At 39.4% G+C, this 19,204-nt stretch overlaps 1 protein-coding gene across 1 annotated transcript in view; it reads left to right on the top strand.

The window, feature by feature from the left end:
• Positions 1-3,014: 3,014 nt before the first annotated feature.
• The window catches only part of HIBADH (3-hydroxyisobutyrate dehydrogenase), a 106,276-nt gene continuing 90,086 nt past the window's right edge, over positions 3,015-19,204 (top strand). The window contains exons 1-2 of the mRNA XM_004762551.3: positions 3,015-3,235; positions 14,236-14,396. Of these exons, the coding sequence (XP_004762608.1) occupies positions 3,145-3,235; positions 14,236-14,396 (252 nt within the window). The 5' untranslated portion in view covers positions 3,015-3,144. The remainder of the gene's footprint in view (positions 3,236-14,235; positions 14,397-19,204) is intronic.

Here is a 19,204-nt window from a genome sequence, read left to right as displayed (position 1 = left end):
TCCAATGGCACCATAATGGGGATGGTTGGCATCCTTACACCAGAGAGTGATGAAAGTCCTTACTCTCCAGTAGGTCCCTTCTCTGACTCTCTCAGCAGGGAGAAGGGTTGTCTCATTACTGTCAAGTAGGGGTGGAAGTCCAGTCCAGGCTCCCAACATAGTCTCTGTAAGGAGAGGGATCAGGGATATGTATAGAGGATTATTTGTTATAACTCAGCAGTGGTATATAAGTCTTGGCCCTCTACTTGGCTTTCTCTGACATGACACCAGTGGGATTGAGGAATGGGGGATTGGGATGTTAGGATGTTGAAGTGTTTCATTATAGCCTATAGAGTGTGCAAGTCTAGGCTCCTCACTTGGCCTTCCCAGGCATGGGTGGGGTCATAGGTTTTTATTGTGTGGTGCTTGTCTATAGCAGAGTAATTATTTTGTAAAAGTGATATTTTGGTGTAAAAGTGATATTTTGGTAGGCTGCCCCTTCCTCATACTTTGGCTAAAGAGAATAGCCTTTCACTGGGGCAGTTTTGTCTGTGCCTCTCGGCATTTCAAGGTTTCTAGCTTTTGACTTCTCTAGCACTCAGTATGGGAACTTAAGGTTAAACAAAAACCCAAGTACTTCCCTCCGTCTTTGGGTCCAGAAGTCCCTAGCTAGTATGCCATTTTTTCTCCACGTTTCAGAGTTTTAAAAATTTGTTTTATATATAATGTCCAAAGTTTTTAGTTGTACTTATTGGGAGAGATAGAGAAAAATATACTTATTCCATCTACCTGGAAGCAGAAGCAAAGAGGCTGTAATGTCTTGAAACACAATTTCAAACAAAAGTACATGTCAGAGATCCAGGAAAAAGCTACAGTGCCCTTCAAGATATCAGGGAGGCAATCAAATAAAGCCAACATGGGTAGTAACAGCCTTTGTAAACATAATAATAGCTATAAGCACCTTCAAATAGTAATTACTTAAAAAATGATAATGCTTATTATAAACTTCTGTAAAAATCTCAGAGCCTTAATATATGAATCAGTAAAGGGCTTCTGAGAGGAGATATTAAACTACATGATGCAGGGATATGGAGAAATTGTGACTTATCTCCTGGTCTCAGTTGAGCAAAAGAGTCAAATTTTCAATGTACTCATTCCTTTTTCAAAGCCATGACATTAGTTTGGAGGGGGAAAAAAAAAGCACAAATTAAAAAGTTCTCATGCCCAGCTTTAGTTCTGCCTGCTCTTCTTTCTGAGTCCCTTTCTCCTTTTCCTCCTCCAGGCCAGGAAGACACTGCACATAGGAAGCAACCTTTTGCAAAGAAACACTCATTTTCAAGAAAAGGTCTCTATAAACCACCTGGAGAAACAAAAAGCAGTGGCACACCATAAAAATGACAAAAACGATCTGATTGGATATAAAATCTCAAGAGGACTGGGATATAAAATTTAGGATCTGGGAGATCAATTGATATGTTGCCCTGTGTTGTAAATAGCTCTGCTATGCAGGCTGACATAATCGAAAAGCAAAGCACATTTCAGCAGATTATAGAAATCCATAGGACTACATTTATTGGTTGCAGGAGGTCTATTCCAGCTAAAATCCAAATAAACTGGAGAGAGATCAGGTAGGACATTCTCCAGAAACCAATTAAACAGATTTGGACAGGAACCCAAATCTAGGAGACTGTCCCAATGCTGAAATAACTTTTCCCCTTTCCTTCCTTCCTTCCTCCCTTCATTTTTCCCTCCCTCCCTCTCTTCCTTCTTTTTGGTTGGTGCCGTGGAGAGATAGCCAAAGAAAGGAGTTGTTTTTGTACCAGTTAGAAATGTGAACCTTGCACTCTGTACTAGTTCCTGGAAACATTTTTAGCCTACCCAGAACCATGAAAGAACCTGCTTGGAAATTATCCAGTTTCTTTCCTTTTCCTTTAGGTACTTCCAACTCCATGACTGACTGGGCAGAAGTGAAAAATAAGGTCAAAGTCAAATCTGTTGATTTTACTGCTCAGATTAAAAGGTTGGGTAAGCACAATCTAGGCAAATGAATAAATAGAATGAATCTGGGGGTGGGGGTGGACACCTTGGGATTTCTATTGCCCTAGACACTCCTCACTGTTTTTTCTCCTATACTACCTTTCTGCAAAGGTTGCAAGTCTTGCTTTGGAGTGTGCGGGCCTCACAACCCTTTTATGGGGTCAGTGGAGATGGGAAGCCCTGCAGTTGTTGTCAAAGGGTTCAGAGACTCAAATATGTACACTAAGCACAGAAAGAAGAATGAATAGCTCACATACATATAGGCTATTTTTTTGGTATTTTCATTTCTCCTTAGTTTTTGCTTACAAAATGCAGAATTTTCAAAACATTAAAGAAATATATATGGGAATAGAGTTCCTAGAAATTCTACCCATCAAATAGAATAATGTTACCAACTTGTTTTCCTACTGTTTCTCAAATTTATGTAGAATTGTTGTGTTAAAGTGAAATGCGTATCAAAGTTATCACATTAGTGGTAGATTTCTGTTGTTTTTCAATGAACAGACACTAAAAATACAAGTACTAACTAACATTAGGAGATCCGCGTATTATTGAACTTAAAAATGGGTCCCTATACTTAGCCTAGGAATTTCTGCTTTTGCATAAAAATTACAGCAGCTGCGACGAATCAGTTTTATTCTTGTCTGCACGGAGGCAGCACGAGCAGTTACACCCTCCTAGGGGGCGGTTCCGGAGGGTCAGGCGCTCGTTGGTGCCAACAGTGAGTGGCAGCCACCGCCTCCCGCACACCCGCTGCGTTTTGATAAACAAGGAGACTCCCGCCTGCAGTCGCTAGACGAGGGAGGAGTTTGGGGGCGGGGCCAGGGCGCTTGATGTGGGTGGGGTTCCTAAAGGCTTCCTATTGGTTAGCGAAGTGCGGAGACCTGAGAATCCTGATTGGTCTGGTTCCCTATCCGTAAGCGGACTGACGACCCCTGTCTCGCCCGGCCGCGCCTCTTCGCGTCGCGCTCCTCCCCCCGTCGGTGGGCGCCCGCCCCGAGCTGCAGAGCGCGTGCGCGTGCGGCCCCACGCCGTGGTGGGTCCCGCCCGCTCCGCGGCGCACACTTGCAGTCAGTGGGTGAGCCGGGAGCCGCGGAGGTCACCGCGGGGAGGCGGGGCGGGGGCAGCATGGCAGCCTCCTTACGGCTCCGCGGAGCCGTCTCCGGCCTCCGGTATTGGAGCCGCCGGCAGCGCCCGGCAGCGTACAGCCTTGCAGCGGGTAAGGACCTCGCGCCTTCTCCCCCCGTCCCTCCTCCGGCTACCCGCTTCTCGCGCCCTGACGGCCGAAGAGGTGTTTTCACGGGAGGCGCTGCGGTTGGGTCGGGGCTGAAAACCCCCAGTTTTGGCTGGTCCCAAGGCCTGGCCTTTTCTGCGGTCACCTCTCGCACTGCTAGTCTTCCCCCTCACCCCCCAGTAATCCCTCTCCACACCCCCGGGATCCAGATGAATGGCTTTCAGCGCCTTTTTGGGGACTTAGGAAGGGGTGGGAAGAGCTTGGGTTAAGGGAGGAATGTTTGGCTCTGGGGCGTGTTTCTTTGGAGTAAAGGCTGCGAAGACAGTTGGAGGGCCCAACCTCAGGGTGGACCTGGCCCCATCCCTGTGACTCAACGCCCCCAGCGATGCACCCTGGTGGGCGTGCCGTCGGGCAGTGGGGTTTGATTTTTGTTTAACCACCTTAATCGCGTAGGATGGTCTTACACGCAAGTGGTCGTCTATACAAACCAGGTGACAAGTCATTCCAGCAAAGTTTTAAGTCACCCCCTTGACTAGCACGAGTTGCCTCCTCTGCCCTGCTTTTTTGGTAACTGTGCTACCTGAAATTGGCACTTCTGTCAGATTATTAACCAAGACACTTTCGGCGTCCTTAAAATTGTGGCCTGCACATACTCTGTTTCTCCCCGCACACCATTATAACTTATGGAAGCCAACCATCGACTTAGGAAGAGGCACTTTCTTAGATGCACAGAGATCTAATCTTTGTCGTTTTCCCAATGGAGAACCTGAGGCCCCTTGGATGAATGAATTAAGGTATCCCATCAGGATCCAGAAAGTAGTTCTTGATTTTTTTTCTCATTCCTGCAGCTTCTACTACACCAGCATTCCTCTTTAATTGAAAAAAATTGGTTGATTTATGGAGACATTGCCATTGTCTTTTTGTAAAAGTTTGAGAGTGTAACAATGCACTATTGAGCAGTTTCATACTCAGGATTTTTTAAAAAGCCTTGGTACTAATATTTGTCTGATCACGTAGAAAAATACCAGGCTGGGAATTTAATGCTTGATAGCTTCCCTTCTCAGGCTCAGTAATACCTAAGCAGAACTGTGAATTTCCTGTCTGGCTTAGGCTCTATGTGATGCAAGAGAACAGCTGCTACACAATCACAGTAAGAAGATAACAAACTCACAGAATCTGCTAAACTTGAGTGTAACCAGTATTTGAGCTACATGTATGTATTGAGCTACAAAAAAATGCCTCCCACTTTGGAGATACTTAAATCTGTTAGTCACTTTTCCAGTACTAAATGTAACTCCAGTTTTCACATGAATGAGCTATTGTTTCAGTGTTGATTAGCCAGGGAAGATATATGTACTACTTAGTGGTTTTATAAGGTGTTCTAATGATATTTTAATGAACCTTGGATGTACCCAGTAGAGATATGAAAGTTTTTTGAATTCATGCTGGAAGAGCCTGAGGCCCCAAACTGTCATAGTTGCCTCTCAACTGGGAGAGCCTACTACCATAGTGCTGGTTAGACTACTTTGGCGTATAATCTTGTTCTTTGGGTTCTTTGACCTTTTGACCCAAAGATGTATGGAGGTAGACTTATGATGAATTTTAAATATTTCATTTTGTGACGATTGCTTACAAACATTTCAACAATTGTTTTTACTTGGAATTGTTTAAACGTTTCTGTGAATTTTAGTTCACTAAATTTACTTTTTTTTCCCCCAAAGATTTTATTTATTTATTTATTTGACAGAGAGAGAGAGAGAGAGAGAGAGAGACATAGTGAGAGCGGGAACACAAGCAGGGGGAGTGGGGATGGGAGAAGCAGGTTTCCTGCAGAGCAGGGAGCCCTACATGGGGCTCTCATGACCTGAGCCTAAGGCAGATGCTTAACTGAGCCACCCAGGCACCCCACTAAATTTACTTTTGTGTTACCTTTTTTTGACATTGGAGTCTTAAAAAATAAATAAATTTACGCAGAAATCTAGAGTCTAGGGACAGAAAGAAACACGTTCAAATAGTAATGTTATGAAGTGTTCTGAATTCTGTGGGAGATTTGTCTCTATTGTATGTTTAGTGTGTTTATATCATATGGATGATACTATTACAAAGATCCATGCAATTTGCTTACTAAAAAAAAGAGAACTAAAGGTTGCTAGTTAATAGCATACTTTAATTTTAAAATATTAAAAACATCAAAAAGGAAAAATAAAAGAAATATTAAACTCTACATATATTACTATTTCATCACCATTTATTTAAAAGTTTTGTATTTTATCTTAAAAGGTAATTAGTTGTAGTTTAGACTTCTTTAAACTGACAGAAAAAAATCTATAATTATAGGCCCTTTGTATTCATTGTGACTCATCAACATGTACATGGAAAAATAATTTGTATCACGGTCTTAAAATGACCCCCGACCAAAAGTGGAATGGGAGAATTAACCGGAATCATATACAGAAGTGGGAATAACTTTTTTTTGTTGTTGTTATGGACCTTTTTGTGTATATGAAATCTACTTTCAAAGCAATGCATAGTATAAATAAGATACACAGAAGTTTATTCCTTAACATTAGCCTCTAGGGTTGCACATAAAGCTCTGAAAAGCTGCATATGGTCCTTGGACCAAAAGTTGACCTTAGACTTGTGAGATTACATACTTGTTACATTATTTCTAAAATAACTCAAACAGTAAAGGCCTTTGTAGAGTAAGTCACCACCCTTAGTTTGGTTAACGCTTAGTATTAAAGCAAATAGAATACTTACGACATAATATTATGTAATAAAATAGGATAAAAGTTGTGTATACAATATAATCTCAATATAATGAGAAAATGCACTTAAAAGACTGGCAGGGCTATGCAAAATGCTAATAGTGATTATTTTTGTGTAGGGAGATTAACTTTTCCCCCATGATGATACTTTTTCATATTTTCCAGTTTTCTACAGTTTTTTTGTATTTTGATATTTAGAGTAGGCTGGTTTTTGGTAGCATTGCATGTTACGAAGCTGTAGATAACTTTGCCCCTGTATTAGAGAAAAAGGACATAACCGATAAATTTTACATCTATAGATTTAGAGCCTAATTTTGCCAAATTTTCTAGCTAGTTTGTTTACCAGTCAACCAGGGTCATTTTTGTATTGTGTTGACTGATTTCTTGCCAGCTTGATTTTAGCTATCATCTGATTCTATTTCTACACATTAATGTGAGTGATGTACTTAAAGGAAAATGTGTTAAGTCTGAAAGTATAAGAATTTAGGGTAAGAATTCTTTAATGCTTATTTGAATTTCTGCCTCTTTAGGAGCATATTCTTCATTGTCCAAGCACTCCTGATGCTTCACCTTAAGTAAGAGCTCTATTTCCTAGAGAGCATCCTCTAAAATACGCTGTGTCCCTTTTCTAACACTCTGGCTCTTCTTACCTGCTGGACAAAATGGCCATTTGGCATAGGACTTGTACCCCCATACTGCTTCTTGACTACTGATAGTAAAAGTAGCAAATACTTAATGACCTATCATGTGCCAGGCACTGCTCAGCACTTTACGTGTATTATTTCAAGGAGTCCTTAAATGTCTTTTAATAACCTGAAGTAGTGACTCTTGTTGATAAAACTTAATGTCTCGGGAAGTTAGGTAACTTCTTAGTTCAGGGGCATATGTCTAAGAAGTGACCTTGCCTGGGTTGGAACCTAGGTCTTGTATATGGCTGTCCTTCAGAGTTGTTCTTAAATATTATCACCATCAGTAAAAGCTCCTCTCTTTTGACATTAAATCATCTAATTATACTACCCTTTCTCTATCTTTGCCACAAGCAAGAATGAAATGAAGAGAACAACTGAGCCCATCATTAAAAAACTTTATCTTCACTGATTTTCATATTGGCTTATCCAAAGCTGAGCCTCAACTATAACAACTAACATCAGTGCTCTCCTACACCTCTTCCAAGATCTCACTGCTAGGAATTGCTATACTACCCATATTTCAAAAGGTGAACTAGCCTTCTGGTTAATATTACACCACCTCCTGCCCCCTTGTTGTTAACCAGTGTGCTGTATATCATTGTCATCTCACTTGGTCCTTTGACCCCTCCCTCCTTTCCCCCTCCAAATACATAGACATACTTTTCTGCACCCTCATTGCATCTAGTCCCTCTCTAGGTTTATCTGTAACCATCTCAGACCTCAGACTTAATTATAATCAGAAATTTCAGTGATGCCTTTGATAGCTTTCTAGTATTATCTTTTTTCCAACTCCTGCTCTTTTTCTGGATGACTTGTATTGCCTGTGGTCTGTGTTCCTCCTGGCTGTTCATTTAAGTAGTGTTACCACTGATAGTCAAGGAAACTTGCTGATTAGATATAATCCTTTTGTTAATCTCTGTAACATTTCTTGTTACATATTCAGATTACCCACAGCATTGCCAAATCATTGATTTTGGGCTGCCAGTGTGTGGAAGCTGTCAGTTGTAGAGAGCCAGAATTACCATTATTGGGTTAGGTTATTTGGAGCTTGCCTCTGGCTCTGAGAAGAGATGTTGGAAAGTCAACCTGCAACGTTTAATGGCCGTGAATCCACTTTGCTGGATCTGTTTTATCACTGTCTTTACTCTGATTGCTTCAGAACTGACTTTATCCCCATATGTCCACTTGATGAAAGTTCTCTCTAGAAAGTCATGTAACATTAGTAAACACTGTGTACCAGTGCTTGTATTTTATCTTATTATAAAAGTAGTTAACAAAAATTGGATGCATAGAGTAAAAACCCAAAAGGTTACAAAAAATAGTCTTTTCTCTATCTCTGGCCTCTCTAGATGTAACAACTATTTCTTATGTATTCTTACAGAAATTCAATAAAAGTTAATGCATATATATTCTTTTCTCCTTATATATTATATGTAATTATATCTAATGCTCTTCAGCTTGCTTTTTTTCACTTAATAACCTATCCTGGAGATTTTTTTCACTATACTTCTAGATAACACATTCTTTTGAACATTTGCATAATATTTCATTGTATTGCTTTCCTGTGGATTATCAAGTGCCCTGTTAATGTGTATTTAGTTTACAATTTTTCTGTTGTTACAAACAGTACTATAATAAAATATATTTTTGTGTTTAGAGTTTATGTGTACTAGGAGTCAGAAAACTATGGCCTATAGCTGGTCCCCTGTTTTTGTAAATAAAATAGTATTAGACTGCAAGCTTGGTCATTTGTTTATAGCTTGTCTGTGGTTGCTTTAAAACTAGAGTGGATGAGGTGAATAGCTGTGACAGGGCCTCATGGCCCAAAAAGCTGAAAATGTTTTCTACCTGACCCCTTAAAAAAAGTGTGAGACCTCCCTGTATCATAAATTCCTAGACATGGAATTACTGGGTCAAAGAGTAGGTACATTTTAATTTTAATTTTCATAATAAAATTCAAATGTAGATAAATTTTTTTCAAATTGCTATCCAAAAGGCTGACCTAATATGTAATTCTGCAGTGTGCAGGAGTACATATTTTCATCAGTCCTTCCTTGCCTGTAGTTTTATCAAAGAGACAAATTTCTTCATCTGATAACTGAAAAATGATATTACATTGCTTTGTTTTATATTACTCCAATTATGACAGAATTGAATATAATTTTAAAGTTTTTTTTGTCATTTAAATATTTTCTGTACACTATTTTGTGATTTTTGTCTAATTAAAAAATGAGTTATTCGTATTTTTCTTCTAGATTTTAAAGAGCTATTTGCATGTAAACCGAAAAAGTGCTGTTTCTCTTGTGTGTTGCAGGTGTTTTTCCTGGTTATTTGTATTTTGTCATGTTTGTGGTATTTTTTCCATATAGATATGTTGAGTTTTTTTCTCCTTTATTATGAAAAATTTCAAGCAAAATTATTGAAAGAATAATACAATGATATTTGTGTAATCTTTGCTTAGTGTTAACAGTTGTTAACATTTTGACCTATTTGCTTTATTTCTTTCCAATATATTCATATCCCATATCTATATATTCGTATCCCACTTGTATCATTTGAAAGTACAACGCAGACATCGTAACACTTCAGCCCTAAATAATGCAGAGTGAATCTCCCAAGAATAAGGATGGTCGCTAAAATAACCAAATTATCATTACCTAAGACAATTAGCAATTCCATAACATCATTTAATATCTAGTTCATGCTTAAAGTTCCATAATTTTCTTAAGAATATCTTTTATATGGGCGCCTGGGTGGCTCAGTGGGTTAAAGCCTCTGCCTTCAGCTCAGGTCATGATCCCAGGATCCTGGGATCGAGCCCCATGTCGGGCTCTCTGCTCCGCAGGGAGCTTGCTTCCTCCACTTTCTCTCTCTGCCTGCCTCTCTGCCTACTTGTGATTTCTCTCTCTCTGTCAAATAAATAAAATCTTAAAAAAAAAAAATCTTTTATAGGGGCACCTGGGTGGCTCAGTGGGTTAAAGCCTCTGCCTTCCGTTCAGGTCATGATCCCGGGGTCCTGGGATTGAGTCCTGCATCAGGCTCGCTGCTTGGCAGGGAGCCTGTTTCCCTTCTCTGTCTCAGCCTGCCTCTCCGACTACTTGTGATCTCTTTCTGTCAAAGAGATAGATAAAATCTTGAAAAAAAATATATAGTTTGTTCTTTTTTTCTTTCTTTTTTCCAAATCAGGATCCCTCCAAACTTTATGCATTGCATTTGATTGATACATCACTTTAATATCTTATTTGAGAGCTGTCTTCTCTTGTTCTTTTTTTCTTCTTAAAAATCTTATTTATTTGAGAGAGAGTGAGCGAGTGAGAGAGAGAGAGAGAAAGAGAACACAAGCGAGGGTGGAGGGGAGAGGCAGAGGGAAAAGTAGGCTCAGATCCCGACCTGAGCCAAAGGCAGAAGCTTAACTGACTGCCACCCAGGGCCCCTCTTGTTTGTTCTATAAACATGTTGACTTTTTTTTTTTTTAAGATTTTTATTTATTCATTTGAAAGAGAGAGCACACAATTGGGGGGTGGGGTAGAGGGGCTAAGGGAGAAGCAGTCTCCCCACTGAGCAGGGAGCCCCATGTGGGACCTGATCCAAGGCCCCAGGACTACAACCCGAGTTGAAGGCAGATGCCTAACTGACGAGCCACCCGGGTACCCCAACATGTTGACTTTTTAAAGACAGATTTATTGTAATATAGTTGACTTACAATAAACTGCACATATTTATTTATTTGAGAGAGAAAGCACAAGCAGGGGGAGCAGCAGAGGGAGAGAGGGGGAGGGAGCAGCAAACTCCCTGATGAGCAGGGAGCCTGCTCCAGGGATTGATCCCAGGACCCTGAGATCATTACCTGAGCAGAAGGCAGATGCTTAACCAACTGAGCCACCCAGGCACCCCTAAAGTGTGCATATATAAAGCATACAGTTTGGGGTGCCCTAGTGGCTCATTTGGTTAAACATCTGCCTTTGGCTCAGGTCGTGATCGCAGGGTCCTGGGATTGAGCCCCACGTGGGGCTCCCTGCTCAACAGGGAATCTGCTTCTCCCTCTCCCTCTGCCCCTTTCCTCCGTTCCTGCACTCTCTCTTTTTCTCAAATAAATAAATCTTTTTTTTTTTTTTTAAGTAGAGCATACAATTTAATGAGTTTTGACACATGTATGTACCTGTGAAACCATCACCAAAATCAAGATTGTGAACATATCCGACATGCCTCCAAATTTCCTCCTCTCCCTTCACATACACAAACATTTGTAATTATGTATTTTTACACTGGATATAGATTCCTTCCTTGATAGTTGTTGTTTCAGTACTTTAAAGATGATGCTCTACTGTGTTCTCTCTTGCCTTGTTTCTGACAAGAAATCTGCCTTATCTTTGCTCATCTGTGTATAAAGTCTTTTTCTCTGGCTGCTTTTGAGCATTTTGATTATGATGTGTCTTGGTATAGTTGTGTTTGTTTCCCATGTTGGGGTTCCTCGGGCTTCTCAGATGTGTATGGTGGAGGGTTTATAGTTTTTGTCAAATTTGGACATTTTTGGCGGTTATTTCTTCATATCTTTTTTCCATCTCTACTTTTATCTCATTTGATGACTCCAGTTACGTGTGTATTTGGCTAGTTGAAGCTGTCCCACAGCTCACTGCTTTTCTTTTTATTTATTAAATTCTCTCTCTGCATGTTGTTTTGGATAGTTTATATTGTTATGTCTTTAAGAGCACTAATCTTTTCTTCTGCAGTATCTGTTCTGCTTTTAACCCAGTGTGATTTTCATTTTACTCATGGCCGTTTTTGTATTACGAAATTCAGTTTTGGGTCTTTTTAAAAAATTAATTAGTTAATTAATTAATTTGATAGACAGATAGAGAGAGTACAAGTAGGCAGAGTGGCAGGCAGAGGGAGGAGAATCTGGCTCTCTGCTGAGCAGGGAGCCCGAGCTGGGGCTTGATTCCAGGATGCTGGGATCATGACCTGAGCTGAAGCCAGTCACTTAACTGACTGAGCCACCCAGGCACCCCCAATTTTGGGTCTTTTTTTTTTTTTTTTTTTTTGTATCTTTCATATCTCTATCTTTGGAACAATTCAGACTACAGTTATTATCACTTTTAATATCCTTGTCCCCTAATTTTAACATCTGTGTTGGTTTAGAGTTGGTTTCTTCTTTTTGACTTCTAAATGTTGATATTCCCTTGGGCTTTGCTCTTCAGTGTCTTTTACTCTCATTTTACCACGTTTTCAGTTCTCACCTTAAAGCAGATTGTTACCAAATATGTGTGTTTTTTTCTCATCCTATCTCTGAGATGATCTTAATTGGTTATATTTCTAAGTTTGTGGGATGTCTTCCAGCTCTTTGATAATTCAGTTACTTTATTTAAGATGGTGATAGCTTTCTTTCTTGATTTCTCCACTTAGGTTATTACTAGTCCTGTTTTCTTGCTGTCATCTTTGGTCTTTCCTTTATTTTAACCCATAATCCAATCTATTTCTATGCTATTGCTATCCAGTCTATGGCTTTAAAATGTTATGAACTGAATGTTTGCTCCCCCCCCCAATATGTTAAAATCCTAACCCCCACTGTGGTGGTATTAGGAGGTGAGGCCTTAGGGAAGTAATTTAGGTTATGAGGGTGGAGCCCTCATGAGTGGGATTAGTATCCTTATAAAAAGAGACAGGAGAGCTTGTCCTCTGGATCGCTGCTCTTGGCCTCGTTAAGATATAAGGAGATGGCCATATACAAGCCCAGAAGTGGGTTCTCACCAGACACTGGATCTGTTGCCACCTTGATCATGGATTTCCCAGCTTCCAGAAGTGTGAGATACCCGATCTCGTCTAATCTTGGAAGCTAAGCAGGGTCAGGCCTGGTTAGTACTTGGATGGGAGAAGTGTGAGATATAAATGTTTGTTGTTTAAGCCACTCAGACTGTGGCATATTTGTTGAAGCAGCTCAAATGAACAAAGAGAGACCTGCACTAATAATACTGTTACTTTTATATTAGTCTTTATATAGTTTCAGTGGTTTATTTTTATTATTAGTCTTGCCTGAGGAGACAGTTCTAGAAAAATGTTGTACATTTGATCTTTGTATCATCATCCTTAGCAACATTTTTCTAGAACTGTCTCCTCAGGCACTGGAGTTAGTTATTAGTGTTAGAGTTCTCTTACAAAGTATGCTTCTCTTTCTGTTTAATATTGTAGCATTTAAATTAGGTGTCATTTCTCTGTCATTGAACCCCTTGTGGGCCAGAAAGTCAGCCACAGGACTCCTATTATACCCATGGTGTTAAACTTAGCACTGGTAGGGTGATGTTGCACAAGAATGACACCCATGTTTAATGGAAATGTTAGAGTCAAGCGTCAAGTTAAAAGGAATTAAATATGTTTCTAACCCAAGAAGACCTCTATTTCATTTTTTAAGATTTTACTTTACATAATCTCTACACCACTATGGGGCTCGAACTCACAACCCTGAGATCAAGAGTTGCATGCTTCCCCGACTGAGCCAGCCAGGCACCCAGAAGTCCTCTATTTCTTTTCTTTTCTTTCTTTTTTAAAATTTAAGTTCAGTTAATTAACATATAATGTAGTATTTGTTTCAGAGGTACAGATCTGTGATTCATCAGTGTTATATAATACCCAGAGCTGATTACAACACAGACCCTCCCAATGTCCATCACCCATTCCTCTCCCCTCCAGCAACCCTCAGTTTGTTTTGTTTGATTAAGAGTCTCTTAGGGTTTGTCTCTCTCAAGGCCTCTATTTCTTTCTTTTTTTTTTTTTTTAAAGATTTTATGTATTTATTTGACAGAGAGAAATCACAAGTGGATGGAGAGGCAGGTGGAGAGAGAGAGGGAAGCAGGCTCCCTGCTAAGCAGAGAGCCCGATGCGGGACTCGATCCCAGGACCCTGAGATCATGACCTGAGCCGAAGGCAGCGGCTTAACCCACTGAGCCATCCAGGCGCCCCTCAAGGCCTCTATTTCTTAAGCTTTAGAGCTTCAAATAATTTGGTTTTAGGAAATCTGATTGCATTTAAATTAAATTCAGGGATGAGCAGGGATCCATCAGTTGAGAGGATCTGAAACTCAAAGGGGTGACTGACTGTAATTAGTTGGTGTACTACACAGTTGTATAACTAGAGTCCTTGAAAGACAAAGGAAAAGTAAAGCTTTTTAAAGGTTTTTTTTTTTTTTAAAACAGAAAACATTTCAGGGCTCCTGGGTAGTTCAGTTTGTTAAGCACCTGCTTTCAGGTCAGGTCATGATCCCAGGGTGTGGAGTCCTGCTTCTAGCTCCAAGCTCAGCCTCTCCCTCGGCCTGCTGCTCTCCCTGCTTGTGCTCTCTCTTGATATCTCTGTCACGATTTGTCTCTCTTTATCAAATAAATAAAATCTAAAAAAATAATTAAAGTAGAAAACCTTTATTTTATTTTATTTTTTATTTTATTTTATTTTTTATCTCAGTAACAATTGACTTAACTAATACTGACTGTTTACAATAAGAAATGTCACTGCCTTACTGAAAGTAATTTATTGAAATCAGTATGTTCTAGGTCAATGGCTTCTAAGACTCCAGTTGGATTCATTGGACTGGGCAACATGGGGAATCCAATGGCAAAAAACCTCATGAAACATGGCTATCCACTCATTATTTATGATGTGTTCCCTGATGCATGCAAGGAGTTTCAAGATGCAGGTGAACAGGTAAGGCCTTTTCTTTAGATTTTTTCTAGATTTTGATGTTTAAAAATAAATATGACAAATGAGTGTACACAATGGAATTATAAACCTACTTCATTGTTAATTATATACATGTTATATATTTATTTTTGTATTGTTGTTATTGTTAACTTTCATCCAGCATCCGTCTGTGCAACAAAGATTGAGGTGGTCTGTTCTTTGGCAGGTGACTGCGAGCATTTCTCAGGTTGGGTCAAAGGGCTTGTTTTGGCTCTATATTAGTTTTCTGAGATTGTAACTTTACTGATTGTGCTATGAAAGCAGGTAGTTTGGTAGAAATAGCTTCCCATGGTATTGAGAGGCATAATTTGTCTTAGGACAAGAATAGGTTTAGGGATAGGAAACTCAGTTTGAATCCCAGCTTAGATACTTACCTGCTTTCTTACTGGGGGCAAGTTATTTCAGCTGTCTTCCTCATCTATAATATGGGAATCATGACAACCTGTGTCATTAGATTATGAGGCTTAAATGAGAATATATGTAAATGTATTTCATAAATATTGTGTGGCAACACTTTGTGAATATATGTTATTGGCCATTAAACCAGGAGACAACCTAGCAACACTGTGTGCCATATGAAGTACAGAGCTGAGTGGATGAAGGATCTCAAGTGTTCTGTTTTTAGGCTGTCATGCTTGTTTGAAGAATTTCTGGACTAGAGTATATCCTACTCATTTTTAATTACAGATGTAGCACTTGTTTCAGAAACTCAGAATGCTTTGTTTCAAGACCTTGTCATGTAAAAATTTTATGATTCAGATATAGTATTTTTTATAGTACCTTAATTTCTTCAAATGTAAAATTCAAATAGCTATATAGGAAAGATGATAGCATCTACTGCTCAGTTCCTGTTTGAATTTGTTAACCTTTACCAATAACTCATATAACAGGAGATCATATATTAGTAACTGAATTTAGAGTTTTGTTTTTTTTGAGATACGAAGGAAGTTCTGTGCAAGTTGTGGAGTGGTAAGGCTGAATGTAATCCCAGAATTGGGGGAGTACTAAAAATTTTCTGAGAAATATAGAAAAAAAATGAGACAAAAAATAAAATTAAACAGCCCACTTCTGGATGATAGACTTAAAGCAAATACTAAGAAACGTAATGCCTGTGTAAGAGCAGATTAGATTTCTAGAAATTTCTGCCTTAGGGTAGAATTCTACTCTAGGGTAGAATTTTTGAATACTTGCTGTATGTCTAACAGTCTACCTAGTGCTGCGGAGAACAAAACAGGTTGAGTTGGATCTGGCAGCGTGTTAGGTGTGTCTTGGGTGGCAAGACTCAATACTAGTACAAGGAAGTTTCTATTAAAACTGCGTTTTGATGACAATGAAGAATTGAAGCATTTTATGAGGATAAAAAAAAATTATTGTTAAGAATCACTTCATTTCTGGGACGCCTGGGTGGCTCAGTTGGTTAAGCAGCTGCCTTCGGCTCAGGTCATGATCCCAGCGTCCTGGGATCGAGTCCCACATCGGGCTCCTTGCTCCACAGGGAGCCTGCTTCTCCCTCTGACTCTTCCTTCCACTCTGTCTACCTGTGCTCGCTCTCACTCACTCTCTCTCTGACAAATAAATAAATAAAATCTTTAAAAAAAAAAAAGAATCACTTCATTTCTGATAGGGAACTATAACTGTTAAGAGTCATTTCGTTTCTCAGAGGAACTACAAAAATATGTATAATCTTTGCTCACCTCCAAACAGAAATGATGTAGTTTGAAATGAATGTGGTAGAGACAGGATCTCCCAGATTCCTAAATAAAAATGAGAAGATTCTAGGACACTGGTTCAGTTATTGGATATTCCTTTTCCTTGAGATATATAAGTGGGTATGAGGAAAGAAAGAAGATGGATTGTGGGTAGCTGCTCCTCTCAGATTAGTGAAAAGTAAAGAGTTATTTTAGCTTCTTGTCTACAGTTCCCATCCCTGCCCCCAATACATGGTGGGAAAAGTTCTGAGGCAACAGCCTGGAAGAGAGAATCCTCCTTTCCCACATCTTCTCTTCCTCACATCTCTGGTTCCCCTATGACCTTGACTTTGTGAGATCCTCTGAGTATTGATTATGACAGCAGTGGAGGGTAGGAGAATATGAAACTTAGACGAATGAAAGGAGAAGGATAAAGGATAAGAAAACTTTGAGCCTGAGGGAGAGTATCATGCCATAATAAAATGAAAACATTTATTAAATAATTTATGCTGGCAGCCTAAAAAACGTTTTTGAATAGTGGTGATGTCATTTGAACAAGTGTGATTTCCTAAGATCAGTACTTCAAAAAGTAATAATGTGGATGAATAAGTTCTGATATATTAAAATGTCAGCACTATTATTTCATAGCTATATTTAGTTTAAAAAATTTTTGGATAAAAGAGCAAATGAGTTTCGTTCTTCTACTAAAAGACAAAGACCAGACATGGAATGGGATAGAAAAATGTAGGTGAAAACCTCGAAACTTATTGCCATTGTGCACAGTAGTGCAATGAAGCGTTCAAGGTTTCAGCAGTTCAAGAGTCTGTGTTGATACTTCATTTTAAGAACAAGTGTCCCCCCCGCAACTGCCCCTGCCTTCTCCCAACATTGCTATGTGAGGTGAAGCTGATAAAATGGCAGCCAGAGAAAATGAGGTCCCCCTGCCGCCAACGATTGCATAGACTGGATAGTTGATTTCTAATGCTGACTGTGCTTTCAGCGAGAAATTTGCAGGGAGAGAAGTTACCAAAATAGGTTCTAAAGAGCTTTGGACATTTCTTTGAAGAAGTGCATTTTTTTTTTTTTGTAAAGCAAAAAGTGGGGATTTTTTGTTTCTTTTAACCGTTTAACTGAAGAGTTGGGGAATGGTCTGGCCTATGGCACAGCCAAATTTTGGGCATAGACGTTATCAGGTTCCTTTCTGTCTGCCTCTTGTCTCTGCTTTGCTCCAAGGCTCCTCCCTCCTTCCAAGAGGCTACATGATACCCCCCTGCAGTTCCAGGTGAAGAAATGCTTTAGATATTCCAACCCTGGAGGTTTTCTTTAAGCCCAGTCTAGTAGTAGAACATATTGCATGGGTTATGAAAGAAATAAAAACTTTGACATGTTAAAAATGTTTGACATGATTGGTGGTATTTAATCAATTTATTATGCCTTTAGATATTAACCTCTTCTAGGGGTGCCTGGCTGACTCAGTCAGTAGAGCATGTGATTCTTGATGGGGTTGTGAGTTCAAGCCTCATGTTGAGTATAGAGTTTACTTTAAAAAATAGTGTGAATTTGGGGTACCTGGGTGCTTCAGTTGTTTGAGCATCCAACTCTTGATCTCAGCCCAGATCTTGATTTCAGGGTTGTGAGGTCAAGCCCTGTGTTAGGCTCTATGGAGGGCATGGAGCCTACTTAAAAAACAAACAAACAAACCCCCCCCCCCCAAAACTTAACCTATTTTGATAGGGTATTTATACTTGGTTAAATATGATTTTGGTCCTTTCCGCAAAAAATGTGGGCATTCCTCTTTCAGTGTCCCTTTATTATATCCTTATTTCTGTTGGAAACTCAGGTTTAACCTACAAAGATGCATCATTTCAACTTTTATAATCTTTCCTAGGAATGTAACCTACATTACAAAGGTAATTATCAAGGCTTTGTTTATTAGAAATCATGAATTGATAAATTGTGAATGCAGTGGTATAAAAAACCCTGGAACCAGACTGCCTGGGCTTAAATCTCAGTTCTACCATTTGCTGGCTGTATAACTTTGGACAAATTATTTAACTCTTATTACTTAAATTTCCTCATTTTATAAGATGGTGATTTTAATAGTACCTTTTTAGTCGTGGAGAACCTGGCATGTAGAGAGTGCTATTACTGCTATTACTAGTCTACTGCTGTTGTTACGGTGGTGGTGGTTGTATCTCTGCCATCTCTCTCCCAAATCTTCATTCCCCAACACCACTCATAGAAACATACTAGTCTTGGCTGAGTCTCTGAGTCCAGAGTGCTTTGGAAGAGAACTAGAGACGTATATATTTTTTTTAGATTTTATTTATTTATTTGAGAGAGTGAGCAGAGATAGCAAGAGAAAATAGGAACTGGGAGGAGAGGGAGCAGTAGGCTCCTCACTGAGCAGGGAACCTGATGTGGGACACGATCCCATCACCCTGAGATCATGAACTGAGCCGAAGACAGATGCTTAACCAACTGAGCCATCTAGGTGCCCGATAGACATATTTTTAAATGAAAGAATGATGGTAAAAATTAAAACCATACTAGGAGATAAAGTGATTTGAGAGCATCCCTGTTTAAGAATACGTTCTGCACTGTCCCTTCTATCCCACTTTCATTTTACAGAAGATACCAGTTTCTTTTTAAGTGTTAGGTCAAGGGCATATGACTTGTGCTTCATTTTCATTGTCTAGGAATTTCCTTGGAGATGCTGCTGATCTGTGCCACAGTCTTGGGACTTTTACACCACTCCTGTGTGAGTTTCCTGGTTGAACTAGGCTTAATTAGATTGTCTTTTCTTTTGTTTTCTCTTTGAAAACTTGGAAGCTATCTTGTTGTTCCTGGGTTGTAAGGCTGAGCATGTTTGGTTAAGTAATTGTCTTGGGATCTAAGCTGGCATCCACTCAGGTCTTGTTAAACGAGGACTTTAAAAGCCTCTTACTAAGTGTGCTCCATCATTGTTGACCAAATGCTTTAAGATGTAGGCACAAACTGTTTTTGTCAGTTTTTCTACTGTAGTGTAATTTTGAAGTAACAGTGTGCTTTTCTACTTGGAAAGATTAAAAAACACAGAATGGC

The sequence above is a fragment of the Mustela putorius genome, unplaced genomic scaffold, assembly GCF_011764305.1.
Source record: "Mustela putorius furo isolate JIRA1106 unplaced genomic scaffold, ASM1176430v1.1 tig00003845_pilon_pilon_pilon, whole genome shotgun sequence".
In the NCBI taxonomy this organism is placed as follows: domain Eukaryota; kingdom Metazoa; phylum Chordata; class Mammalia; order Carnivora; family Mustelidae; genus Mustela; species Mustela putorius.
Note: the sequence above shows the minus strand (reverse complement) of the source record. Positions and strands in the feature narration are given on the sequence as shown.